Consider the following 14,614-nt stretch of genomic DNA (forward strand, 5'->3'; position numbering starts at 1 on the left):
TCGAGGAACAGCCCCAACCAGACGGTCTGGGGAGGAAGAGCTTGAAAGAGCCCCTCTGCTGGGGCAACGACTGGCTGGGGCAACGGCGTTCTGGGATCGCTGTACAGATGCGGTGACCTCTTAAGTAGACTTGAAATCATGGATGAAACATCAAAGGGCCGAGGAACTTATCATAACAGCACCTACACTGATAAGAGCTGGCAACATTCTAAGTGATGTGGCTCAAGTAATGCACGCAGCCCCTACAGCTCTACAGACTGTGTGCCAATCTCTCCCCGCTTTAGAGAAAACTGAAGATGTGAAGAACGAGTCACGTATGTAAGCGGCTGGTTTGCCCCCAGGTCTGCAGCAGGTGACATGTTCAAAACAACGCTCCCAAATGACTCCCTAGGAGTTTCCGTCGTGGCTCAGTGGTTAAAGAATCCGACTAGGAACCATGACGTTGCGGTTCGATCCCTGGCCTCGATCAGTGGGTTAAGGATCTGGCGTTGCCATGAGCTGTGGTACAGGTCGCAGATGTGGCTCGGATCCCGCATTGCAGTGGCTGTGGCGTAGCCCGGTGGCTACAGCTCCGATTCAACCCCTAGCCTGGGAACCTCCATCTGCCGTGGGAGTGGCCCTAGAAAAGGCAAAAAGAAAAAAAAAAAAAAAAAAAAAAAAAAGAAAGGCCTCCCTAAAAGCATCAATGCCTTTCCTATCCTCAGCATTACTGTAGTGTTAATAACACAGCAGAATGTAGAGGGCGCTGGCTAAAACCCTATTCCCCTTATCATGTGGTAGCTGGATATGAGGGGATGCCAATGTCTTCGAGCCCATTTTTTTCATCAGTAAAATGGGATGATACTGCCTATCTCACTGGTTTTCCATTAGATTACATGAGATAAACCACGTAGGGAGTATTTTGAAGGGCCTGATGCATTTGTAGGCACTTAGATTACATAAAACCCATATCACTACATTCACTTAGAACTTACTATGCTTTACCTGAAAAGTGAATGAGCAAAATACACCAAGGGAGAGCAGAAGTTACATTTGAGGAGTAAATACTTATCAATGAGCAATATTCGTTGACTATTTTTCCCGTCTGGACACTTGAAGAAAATGTTTACACGAGTGCTACACTTCCATAAATACAGATACTTCAGGGCAGCTGCTTAGACAAGATGCACTGAGACTTATTTAGGTGTAATTGGTCCTATTGGCTAACTGGCCCATTTTGCCTCCCCCAGAATCTGTTACACCCAGTACCCGGCAGAAGCAGGACGCTCAGATTAGAGGCGCAGTGGTACTGGTTTATAGAAAGTCTAGGATGCCAGTTGTTAGTAATATGACTTGAAAAGATGCTTAACCTCTTCCAGTCATGTTTTGCTGACCTGTAAAATAGGGCAAGAATGTTTACATTTCATTTTTTTTTTTTTTTTTTTTTTTTTTTTTTTTTTTTTTTTGTTGTTTTTTTTGTTTTCTTGGCGCTCCGCATATGGATTCCAGTAGGGTGCAATCGAGTGTAGCCACCCTACACCAGACCACAGCACGCGGATCCGAGCCGGTCTGCAACCTACACACAGCTCACGCAACGGATCATTAAATGAGCAAGGCAGGACGAAGAACCATGTTAGTCGGATGTAACATGGCCACGAGGAATTACATTTCATTTTTGATGTGTGACAAGATGAATGATAATTAGAAATAATATACAAAATAGAGCATGGCATACTTATAAAAGCAGTGAATATATAAAGCATATTAGGGCATATGGTAAGATGCTTAAGATTTATATCTGTATCTATCTATCCTTAGTAGGGAAATATGTAACAAGCTTATGGTAGATACTCAAGAAATATAGGGGTCAAATTGGAGCTGCAGCTGCTGGTCTATACCACAGCCACAGCAACGCAGGATCTTAGCCATGTCTGCAACCTATACCACTGCTCATGGCAATGCCGGATCCTTAATCCAGGGAGCAAGACCAGGGATCGAACTCGCATGCTTATAGATACTAGTCGGGTTTGAAACCCACTGAGCCACGATGGAAACTCTCTGAAACATGTAATATTTCTTAAATGTAACTACTTAGCAGGGAGTCTAGTGTGGCCCAAAATTACTCAGCTGAGAAATGGTTAAGGCTGAAACTAAGAAAACAGCACATGATTCAATTCATTCTAATACCCAGCGTTTTCTTCTGTATTCATCATGAGGCTGTACTTTTAATAAGATCAGGAAGAATTTTATTTCTTTACTTATTTGTTTATTTTGCTTTTTAGGGCCGCACCCTCGGCATATGGAGGTTACCCAGGCTAGGGGATCACAGCTGCTGGCCTATGCCACAGCCATAGCCACTCGGGAGCTGAGCCAAATCTGCAACCTTCACCACAGCTGACGGCAATGCAGGATCCTTAACCCACTGAGAGAGGCTGGGGATCGAACCTGCAACCTCATGGCTCCCAGTCGGATTCATTTCCACTGTGCCACGATGGGAACTCCAAGATTAGGAAGAATTTTTATTTGATTAAGTGATACTGATGAGGCATTGTTTATTTATTTCTTCATCATGAAACCCCATGATGTCAGCATTTTCCCCAAAACTTAGAGAATTAGAAGAAACCCATCTCCACATCCACCAAAAGGCTAAAAATAAACTTATCTCTGCTTTATTTTTTACGCATTATTGTACTCAATAACTGATGATGTGACCTCAAGGTAGAAAATGTTATTTAGTAGGTCTAATAAAAATCCTTAGCAAATGCAGACCTTATGAAAGCCCTCAATGAAGGTTCTCATCCACCTGAAAGAAAGCAGGAAGCTGCATCCCAACACCCCACGACAGGCACGCATATATAATTAAATTCCTCCAGATTCTGTCTGCGGTTATCTTGCGTAATCCATGGGACACCTGTCAAACTTCTCTGTACTTCTGAATGGTTTGGTGTTGGTATCTGTTAAATCCCCTGAAAAGAATGTGACAATGCCTGGCACTGCTTCGTTCCAGTGGAAATAAATGAATGGTGACATTTTTCTGTAAATGAATTTCACAGGACTGCATAAGTCATGGGAACGTAAATTGAAGAATAATGAATGAAAGAGCTTGTGGAAAAACCATTTTATGTTGTGGAAAGTTATTACTCATTTCAGGGATTATGGCGCCATTAAAGTCTATTCCAGTGTCTCACATTTAAAAGTTCAATTTCCAGGGGCCTCTTAAGTTAGAAAAATTTCCAAAATATGTAAGGATGACGCTTACAACAGATGGTGGGAGCTCACCTCTCCCGCAGGCACTGACAACGCGGTGCTGCTCTCAACTTCCTGAGGCTCTATTTAAGTGTGCAAAGTCAATGAGCTGCCTCCATAGTTCTGTTTCCAGTTATTTTTAAACAGGCACTTAATCTCTCTTTGCAGATCTTACTTGAGATGCAATATACAAAGAAGACCAATTTAATTTAACTGCATAAAGATTACTGACCATTCTCCACTTTGCCAAACACGCATCTAAACAGTATACATCTTTATTATTATTTATTTTTTTCTTTTTTTTTTTTTCTTTTTTTTTGCCATTTCTTGGGCCACTCCCGTAGCAAATGGAGGTTCCCGGGCTACGGGTCGAATCAGAGCTGTGGCCACCGGCCTACGCCAGAGTCACAGCCACGCGGGATCCTAGCTGCGTCTGCAACCTACACCACAGCTCACGGCAACGCTGATCTTAACCACTGAGCAAGGCAGGGACCGAACCCGCAACCTCATGGTTCCTAGTCGGATTCGTTAACCACTGAGCCATGACGGGAACTCAGTAAAGGGTCTAATAAGGGCAAAATAACCAGACTTATCCAGGTAGGGGTGTCTTGCTTATAGTGAAAGAGCCAGACAACATGTCTTACCTTAAATTTTCTGAGCTGAATTCTGATTCTAGAAATTTAAGGAACTGTTCTCTCCCAACTGGATCTTTCAATGCTTCATCCATGCCGAAACCCCACCGTTTTACCCTCTGCTGACTTGGTTCTTTGCTATAGGAGATAAAACAAATATATTCCCTTTGTTACAAACTCTATCTTCTGCCATCATATTTCCCCTCAAAATCAAATATGCTTTGAAGTTCCTATCATTAACATATTTTTCAGGAAAAATATCTGATTGATGGCTCTGTACGAAATTATAGTGAGATGAAAGGCATTAATAATAAAGTCTAAGTTTATTAAGCATTAGATGCCAAGAGATGGATTCTCTCTTTCAGGCTTTTTCAGCAGCTTTATGAAATAGGTACTATTATAATTCTTTTTTTTAGTTGATGAAGAAATCAAGGCACTACGAGGGTTTTAATTTGCCAATGCAAACAGATTAACACTCCAGATCTTCTGACCCTAGAGCTCAATTTCTTAACCACTGCACAGTGCAGTCCTGGTGACAGGTTGTACTGCAGGAAAATGCATTGAGAATAAAAAGGCTTAATTCTCAGGTTAATTCTGTGGTTAATTAAGTGTGTGACCCACTCCTGGCTAAGTCATAACATCTTGAGGTTCCAACTTCCACATCTATAAAGTCTCAAGCTTATGGATGATAAGCTCTACACTTATCAAGCATTTAAGAACCCCTGCATGGACCTAAAAGAAAGAGACGGTCCATAAATGCAATCTGGAGAAGGGTTACAGAAGACTAAATCCTTACTCTGTAAAGAGGTATGCTATAATTTTGCTATGCCTTTGTCAAGATTGATGATATAATTCTTCCCTTGAAAGAAACAGGAGTCTTAAACTGCACTTTGGTTTTCTTAAGAATTCAGTCTCTTATCAGCTTCTCTAGAATATTTATGGTAAAGTCATTTTGCTTTAAAATTGAGGAGTTCCCGCTGTGGTGCAGTGGGTTAAGAATCTGACTGCAGCAGTTCCGGTTATTGTGGAGGCACAGGATCGATCCCCAGCCGGTGTTGTGGGTTAAAGGATCTGGTGTTGACACAGCTGTGGTGTACGTTGCAGCTGCAGCTGGGATTCGGCCCCTGGCCTGGGAACTTCCGTATGCCACAGGGGTGGCAATTAAAACAAGATAAATAAAATTGAATTTATCAAGTCACACTTGTGTTGAACTTAGTGAGTATGGATTTAGCATCCATTTTACTGGAATAGATAGGCCTTTGTGGCTATGTGGATTTTCAGTGAAGCTAAAATCAATGAGCTAAATTTTGAGAAATAAGGATCCTGATTGGTCTATATTGAAACCTTGTATTGGCATGTGAACACTACTGCATATGGAATGGATGGTCAAGGGGCACCTGCTGTATAGCACAGGGAACTCTACCCAATATTCCCTAATAATCTGTGGGAGAAAGAGTCTGAATAGAATGGATATGTGTATATGTATAACTGAATCAATTTGCTGTACAGCAGAAATTAACACAACATTGTAAATCAACTATACACTTCAATAGAACAACAACCAAAAAGAAACATTTGCGCCTCTAATTTTGTGCCAGTCTTTCTGGAGAGGCAAATCTTAATATGAATGCAAATATTTAAGTGTCAAAAACCGTAGCCTTGAACAGGAACTTTATCTCGTGGTTAACATAGACACAGAGTAAAATTACCTTTACAATTTGTCACTGTAGGATTCTTCCTATTTTGCCCCAACCTGAAATGAATACAATATTTGAAAGGAGAGAACATTTATTTCACTTACCTTGCTTCAAGTTCCCAGAAGGTAGTATCATCGGACAGCCACGGGTTAGAAGGGTCAGGGGGCACAAGAAATGGGTCATATTCTACATACTGTTCCGTGTAACTTAGCAGACTTGAGAGAGAAGAAGAAAAACATTTCACTTTTCTTAGTTTTCTGCCTGATGTTCTGTCTAGTCTTTAAGGGACACTGTATAAAAATGCTTGGCGAAGGAATCCCTGCTTGCTTATAGGATTTAATGCAATGGCAGTTTTCACTTTTCAGTAGCTTTTGTGCATCAGCTTACTGCACTTCTTAGAGGACCAGAATGGCTAAGGACTCCACTGCTCCCCCGGCTAAGCCATAGAGTCAATATCCCTCCATGACTACGAAGCCACACGGAAGTCAGCGCATAAGAGGAAGCGCCAAGGTTAAGTCCAGTCCTTGATCCATCAGCCCACCCACAGCAGAACTGATTTTAGTTTAACCTGGAGAAGAGGTTAAAAGGAAATTTTGTCAAAAATACTTACAGAAATTAGGTAAATGGGGAATCACTGACAAAAACATTTTGAAAAAAAATCTACATTTTAAAAAAGTCAAGGGAAAGAGAGGAAAAAGGCTGGAGATGTAGGACTGAACAAGGCTCCCAGGTAAAGAATACGAATGCCTTGAGAACACAATTCAATGAAGAAAAGGAAAATACGCAAAGTCTGAGTTTAATTCAGATTCTAACGTCATCAAATAACTGGCCAGTGTGAACGTTCAGATGAATTTATAGAGAGCCTCTAAGTTGCAAAAAGCTAACTTAATAAATTGAAAGCTTCATTTCTCCCAGAAGGAATGAAAAGACTCAATTCCTTCGAATTCTCTTCTGTATTTGACGCTGGTTGCACAAACACTGGACCTCTAGAGACTTAAGATAATAATGATCATTGTGTCATTTAAACTGCAAACAAAAGAGCTCTTTGACATTTTTCTATGTTCAAAAAGGAAAAAGAAAATAATATTTTTAACGGGTTTCCAATTCTTTATACCAGCTCGCCTCCCACCATTCTAAACACATGTAACTGCCACATGAATTTTTAAAAAATTTATATGGTACCGTAAAGTACTTACCTGTCAGCAACTTTCGACATTTTTAACCTATGTCTATCTAACTGTATTTGCCAATATTTTATCTGAAAAAAAGATTTGGAGAAGTAGTTACATAAGTAGTGACATTCTCACAATTTTCAACTCCAAATTCTAATAGACTAGGCAATTCTAAGCAAGACTATGTTTGCAGTCGGTAAATGTTCAAAGTCTGTAGAAAAAAGTCAAACATGAGGGCTTGGAAAGAGTTAATAAAAATAAAAATCTGTTTGAATGTAAATATAATCAATATTGCTTTGGAAGAGCAATGATTTGAACATTCTGACAGCTTTAACGAAAGGTAACTTTAAGTGCTATAGAAATTTTAAGCATTTATTCATAGTGAGTAACCAAATCAGAAGCACATTTCTTCCTCAAACATTCAATTCAGGAAATAACTGTATCTGCTATTTGTTACTATAATGTCAAAATAAACCTGCTTCCTAACACTAACCCTATAAAGGATCAATGATAGTTGTTTTAAGGATGATTTTATGAACTTTTCAGGACAAATTCTCACATGGACATATTGCACATGGAAAATTTAAAACTCTCTGCATTATTTTTTCCTCACTGTGATTATAAATATACTAGAAAAAGTATATATTACACAACTGATAAACCCTCCTACAATAAAATATTAAGGGGAAAGAAGGAAAGGGGAAAAAGTCCCATGTTTTAACTAACAAAGAGATTTAACTATTCCTTGATATGAGACACTCGGTGTTTGCTTTGAAATATTACTTGGAGTTGAAGCTATTGATCAATGGATGAAACAAGAAGCAATACATAATGAGACCGGTCATCAGTGCTAATAAGGCTTAGCACTATTCAAGAGGCATATAGAGACCGGCACTGCAGAAAAAACAGTAAGCACTCTTTTGTGAAGGTCATGCCTCATGATTAGGGGCGGAAAATACATGACCTCATGTCCCCAACCTCTTGTCTTCTCATTCGTTAAGACAGAGTTCATCAGAACAAAATAAACTCTTAGTAATGGAGACACCTATAAATCCGTGTGTGTGTGTGTGTGTGTGTGTGTGTGATTTAGAAAAAAAAAGATTAGAGGGGAGTTCCCATCATGGCTCAGTGGTAACCAACCCCACTAGTAGCCATGAGGATGCAGGTTCGATCCCTGGTCTCACTCAGTGGGTTAAGGCTCTGGTGTTGCCATGAGCTCTGGTGTAGGTCACAGATATAGCTTAGATCCGGCATTGCCTTGGCTGAGGTGTAGGCCAGGAGCTGCAGCTCCAATTCAACCCCTAGGCTGAGAAATTCCATGCGCTGCAGGTGTAGTCCTAAAACAAACAGACAAACAAAAAACAAACTAACAAAAAGGTTAAAGGAAAAAGAATTTGGGGAAGAGTGAAGAGTTTTGAAAACAATTTCCGTATATTGATACATTTTCAAGTGACAACATACCTTAAAATTACCTTTTAACTGCAAATCTTCTATGTGAAATGGTCATTCACACTAATCACTTAAAAAATACATGCTATTAACATTGCCCATCTGGTTCTCATACCTGCTACTCTATTAACCATCATACAGTTGACCCACCTGTTGTTGTAACTCATCTTCTGTTGCAGGTTTACTTTCCGGTGTGGGTGTGTGGGTAGGACTGTGACTTCTAATATCATTTTGTAAACCATAGACAGACTATATTAAAATAAAAAAGAAATATGTTAGGATAAAATAGCATTAGAGTCATAGATTTTCTAAAAGATAACTTCATGTTATATATTCAGGAAAGTAGCTCCATGCTTTGCTGCATATTGGACGAAGCTTCTTATCAAAACTCAAAAGGCACTGCTATCATAAATGCCATATGCATGTCAAATAGAAGCACAGGTTTTGGAAAAAATATGTGGTTAGATTATTAACTGACAGAATAATTGATGACATGGAAAGAACTGGGTAAGTGTGATAAAATACAAAGGTGGGCTGATAGCACTAAATTGGGGAAGGACAACACAATATAACATCTAAGAAGTATGGATTTCAAAGTAAGACAGAGGTGGATATAGAATCATCGGGTCCATGGCCAACCTTACAGTAGCTCCAAGTTCAAATGTGCTTTGGTTCCGACTCGTTTTCACTTGGATGCCACCTCTTCTTTTTTTTTTTGTCTTTTTTGCCATTTCTTGGGCTGCTCCTGTGGCATATGGAGGTTCCCAGGCTAGGGGTCTCATCAGAGCTGTAGCCGCTGGCCTACGCCACAGCCACAGCAACTCAGGATCCGAGCCGGCTCTGCAACCTACACCGCAGCTCACGGCAATGCCAGATCCTTAACCCACTGAGCAAGGCCAGGGATCGAACTGAAACCTCATGGTTCCTAGTCAGATTCGTTAACCACTGTGCCATGATGGGAACTCCCAAGATGCCACCTCTTCTTAATGTGAATCTCTTGGCTCTGTACCTGGGCCCTTTTTCCTTGTGACTTCCTATCGCAAGGATGCTCTTGGCCCATCTTTAATAGATGTTGACTTGGTGTTCAGACTATTTTTGGTAGTTCCTTCAATCTCCCCTCTTTCACCATAGCCCCAACCTCTTGGAAATCAATTCTTGTGACTAGGCCTCTGTTTTAACCCAAGGAGTAGCACATATGCTGTGAATTAATTATTAATAGGACTGAACTAAATGGTTTAGACTTTTTCTTTCCTTCCTGCCTTCACGTAACACTTAATGAACATCTACTATATGCTGGATATAATGCTAAGCATTAGGGATATGAAAATAAACAAGAATAGATATGCTTCCTCCTTCATTGGAATTCACAACCTAGAGTTTATACAAACAATCACACAAATAAACATGTGGTTAAAACTGTGATCAGTATTGCAAAAGAAAAGAATAGCATGAGCATAATGCCTGGAAAACATGGAGACTGAATTTCCACAGAAGAAACAAAAAAGGCCCACATGAACTACTAACAGTTGTGTTTGAGGCTGATTAAATAACAACCCTCTGCATTCTAAAATGACAGTTGAGGGTGATGTTTTAAAATGAGGCAAGTGAACGATCACCAATTGCGCAATAATTGTATTTTCTAATGCCTGCTCTTTTTTCAGTTGTATCACACTAACTCTTTTTTTTTTTTTTTTTTTAAGGGCTGCTCCCGTGGTATATGGAGGTTCCCAGGCTAGGGGTCTAATCGCAGCTACAGCTGCCGGCCTACACCACAGCCACAGCGATACCAGATCCGAGCCACATCTGAGACCTACACCACAGCTCATGGCAATGCCCCGATCCTTAATCCACTAAGCGAGGCCAGGGATAGAACCTGAAACCTCATGGTTCCTAGTCAGATTCATTTCCACTCCGCCACGACGGGAACTCCAATATCACACTAACTCTTGATAAAGCAAATAAAAAGGCCTGAAGGCTTCAACTTTCCAGTCTTTCTTATCTGGGTTAGTTAATTCCATGAAGTTCTTTCATAAGAATCTATAGTTCATGTAAAAACTACTTTTAGGACAAGACAGCTGACAGTTTTTTGGTTAAGATTTTGGTCAAGATTTAAAATAATTAAAATATTTACAGAAAAATATCATAATTTATGGTGACACAGAAGCAAAATGATCCCTAAGTTATCTTCTATGTCTACATTTCTTTCTTGTCTTTTTTTTTTTTTTTAACCTGTTTTTTTGCCTTTTCTGGGGCCGCTCCCGCAGCATATGGAGGTTCCCAGGCTAGGAGTCCAATCAGAGCTGTAGCTGCCAGCATATACCACAGCCACAGCAACGCAGTATCCAAGCAGAGTCAGCGACCTACACCACAGCTCACGGCCCACTGAGCGAGGCCAGGGATCGAACCTGCAACCTCCTGGTTCCTAGTTGGATTCGTTAACCACTGAGCCACGACGGGAACTCCCCATGTGTCTACATTTCTATGACCATTTCAATGTGCATGCATGTCACGTGGTCTTTATGAAGAACCCAAACCACTGTAAGCTGAGGTCTCAAGCAGCCTTCCAGCAGCCCAGCTCCGAGGTCGCTGGGGAGTTTCCTTTTCTGTCTTACATGTAAGTTAACATCAGTTCTTTCTTTCATTCAGGATGTCCTTCACTTTCTGGGGACCAGTAATAGCTTTTAACTTTGATTCTCAACTAGAGTGAAAATAGCTGTGAATAATGCCATGTTATCATCAGGCTTGGTTTATGGATAAAGGAGGTAAGAAAATTGAAAATTTCTTAATTTCCGCATAATTTCTGGGAAATTATGAGGAGCATTTGCAATGTCAAAGGATTTTCATTTTTTAGAATAAGGAAGTGTATTAAAATTTGGCACAGTGTGAGCAGAACAGAGAAAGAAAGAGAAATAAAATTGTTTCAACGTCTTAATACTTGCAGATGAAGTAAAATCAAATTAACACACTGGGATCCATTTTGAGTTTTAATAGCAAAGATAATTACTAAATCAGATGCTCTGGCCTGACTAACACATCCTTTTTCCCCCAGATGCCTGGATTGGCACTTGTCATGTGTAGTACCATCCAAATGAATACTGAATAGGTTGTTCATTAAATGAAACAGATTTGACTCTCTGCATAAATCCGTTCCTATCTGACTTCCCTTTACATTTCAGAGATCCAAGAAAATTCTCTCCTATTTTTTATTTTTTGGTCAGAGGGAGAACTACAGAGTGCAGGGAGGCTTTTACGCCCTTCTACACGGAGTGCAATTTGTGTGTGTGGGGGGGTTCTCACTGGTGATGGGGCGGGTAGGTGGGTTTCTCGTTCCCTTGGGTGCTCGGTTCCAACAGAGAACAATTGTGACCATGTCTGATGCTGTGTGGAGGAAGCCAGTGCAGAGGAAGAACAAGTTAGACAAGAACGCGGGAGAGCTCTGCCAGGGTCAAGTCCCCTGCCCCAGTATCCAGGGTCAAGTCTCCATGCCCTGGTATCCAGGGCTGACTCTGCCTCTGTCTACCCCCCAAGGTTTTAGAATCTCCCCTTCTGCTATCTGTTCTGAGTGGAGTTTCTCTCACCTACACATTTACTGCACTTCTTATTCAAAACACTTTTGTGCTGCTCTGAAGATGAGTAGTTATTCTACTATGTAACACATTAAAATTTTAATTTCCATATTTTTGCATATGGAAGTAAGGCAATGCCTATCTTTTCATGCATAAACAGCTCTAACCACTGCATTAATAGCAGGAAAACTAGACACTTAATCGTAGATTTTCTAACTATTCTTCTAGGATATGCACTTTAGCTGTTCATTAAAGTATTAAGTGCCATTATGTCCAAACGAAGGTGACAGAGGAACGATAAAGAGACCGTATGCAACTTCCTATTGTTTTGAAATATGGATTCTGGAGTTTCCAGAAGCAATCCAGAGAGTGGGTGCAGACACAGAAGCACAAACGCTTCCGTCTTTTTCTTTAGGTTTTGTGTGGCTCTGGGACCTCTCTAGCTATTGTCATGTAGAAGGATCCATCCTGCGATGATGATTTCATGTGTCAACTTGGCTGGACCATGGCGCTCAGATACTTGTTCAGACATTATTCTGGGTGTCTCTGTGAGGCTGCTTTTTGGGTAAAGTTAACACTTAAATCAGTGAACTTTTGAGTAAAACAGTTTCTCTTCTATAACATGGGTAGCCCTCATCCAGCCAGCTGAAAACCTGGCAGACAAAGACTCACCTCCAAGCACAAGGAAATTCTGTCAAAAGAGGCAGGTCTTCCCTGGTCCTCTAGCCTACTGGTCTACCTCATCAGACTGTGGACTTGTCAAATCTCTACGACTGTGTAAGCTGATTGCTTAAAATAAATCTCTCACTCTCTCTCTCTATATATAGCTATCTATATAGCTCCATCTTTTCGGTTCTATTTCTCCATAGAGCCTTGGCTAATACATAGCCTGACCTATTATAGTTAAAATTTTAGACTCAGACTGGAGAAGATCAGGCACAGAGTGCCCCTTAAAATCTGCCTAGACTAGATTGATTTCTTTCTGGTTCTGCTACCTTATCATCCCTTCAGAGAAACTTGAGGAGATGCAATTTACCTATTCTTGGTATTTTAGTAAAGTATATTCACATTAAAAAGTCAGATTTAAACACTGGTTAACCCCAAATACTTAAAAAATATTTCAAGTAGATATATCTCAAAGCCTTCTTTTCACATATTTGATGCACATATTTGAAATTTAACAATTAAATGCAACATCCCAAACTCTCATATTCTTTAGGTACATATGTTAAATTATTGCTTTAGGGGTTCGTTTGGTCCTTTATTCTCGACATTTATGTCCTTTGTCCATGACGTATAATAATAAGAAACATCATCACAGCTTAATCGCACAGACTGGAACAGCATCTCTCATCACTAAGGGCAGTATCTGTTTTCGAAGATGAGCTAGAGTCCAAGGGTTCCCCTTCCGTACCAGCATCAGTAGAGGACAGAGAGTGACCACAAAGCTAAGAGAAGAAGCAGAGGACATCCTGACTGGTGGCAGAAGGCAAAGGCCTTTTCCACAGGTGGCAAGCATGTGCCATCTGTCTAGACCCTTCCAGACCTGCTGTTCCACAAGGACGAAACGGTGAAATCTTCAGAGTATGGTGGAACAGTTCACTGCATGTTGTTAAGCTATTCCTTACTAAAATGGCCTGGCAATTTAGAATCACAAACCATTTAAATTCTGCGATAACACGTTATGGGCGGAGTTGTATCCTCTGAAATTCACATACAGGAGCCCTCACCCCCACCGTGACTGTATTTGAAGATGAGATCTATACGGAGTAAGGGTTAAGCAAGGTCATAAGGTGACATCCAATCCTATGGAGCCGTGTCCTCATAAGTGGACGAAAAGGAAACTGTACAAGCTCCTCCATCTCTGCCACATGAGAGCACAGCCAGGCGGCCGCCTGCAACCCAGAAAGAGAGCTCTCCCCGGGAACCAAATTCGCCTGCACCTTGATCTTGGACTTCTAGTCTCCAGCACTGTGAGAAAATAAATTCCTCTGGTTTTGGCTCCCCAGTCTGTGCTATTTTGTTATAGTAGCCAGAGCAGACTAGTACACAGCACTTGAAAAAATTAGGTAAATGTATATATACATACATTTGTTTGTTTGCTTGCTGAATATGTGCACCCTCATTAGACCGTGAGTTATGGAGCAAGTCCATGCCTGTCTCATTTATCACTGACTACCTAAAGACCGGGACCTACCCGGCAGAAAGTAGAGACTTGTTCAGTCTGCTGCCGGAGGGATCACTCCAGTTCCTAGCCATGGGGGAGCTAAAGCAGGAGCAGTGTGTGACTCAGCATCCTCTCACCTTTTACGGAAAGTAACGTCATGGTGAAAAAGCCTAGCGAATGCAACCCGTCTCACTACAAGAAGCGATTTTCATCTGAAGGTGAGAAAATCACTTTTCTCCAATTGAGGAGAACAATGGTATGCATGCCATTGGCATTCTGCTGAAATTTTGGTTTTCTCTAGTAATTGCAGTGTTACACAGAGCTCCTGTTAGGCTCTGTACGTCTATGGGCATTGATTCGCAGGAAACTGGACTGCTACCTAGACAAACAGAGCTGAGCTCTGTGGTCCCATCTCTTGAGGGCATCTCGCTGTGCTGTCGCTTGTGTTTTTCTACCATAAATGAGGGCTGATAGTGGGTGAAGAGCCACACTGACACTGATGCTGGCAAATTTTCCAAAGGAATGACGTCGTGTGAGACACTGGTAGGATACAGTCACTGGGCATAGCACTGAAAACGGAGTGGAAACAATTACTTTACCGTCTTTAAGTTCTATCCATTAACCTCATGTGCTTTCTCTGCCAAATCAGAGCCTATCTCAGTTGGTATCTGTTGAGGGAAACTGGGGACAAAGTAAGGTATTTTGG

General features: G+C 41.0%; 1 protein-coding gene across 7 annotated transcripts in view; it reads right to left on the bottom strand.

Annotated features, from left to right (window-relative positions):
- Positions 1 to 14,614, bottom strand: part of RGS7 (regulator of G protein signaling 7) — a 371,486-nt gene that overhangs the window by 22,899 nt on the left and 333,973 nt on the right. For all 7 annotated transcript variants that reach the window (XM_021064377.1, XM_021064375.1, XM_021064373.1 and 4 more), the window contains 4 exons: positions 8,326 to 8,424; positions 6,751 to 6,812; positions 5,659 to 5,769; positions 3,870 to 3,995 (listed from right to left, as the gene is read on the bottom strand). In XM_021064377.1, the coding sequence (XP_020920036.1) occupies positions 3,870 to 3,995; positions 5,659 to 5,769; positions 6,751 to 6,812; positions 8,326 to 8,424 (398 nt within the window). The remainder of the gene's footprint in view (positions 1 to 3,869; positions 3,996 to 5,658; positions 5,770 to 6,750; positions 6,813 to 8,325; positions 8,425 to 14,614) is intronic.

Source organism: Sus scrofa, chromosome 10 (assembly GCF_000003025.6).
Source record: "Sus scrofa isolate TJ Tabasco breed Duroc chromosome 10, Sscrofa11.1, whole genome shotgun sequence".
Taxonomy (NCBI): domain Eukaryota; kingdom Metazoa; phylum Chordata; class Mammalia; order Artiodactyla; family Suidae; genus Sus; species Sus scrofa.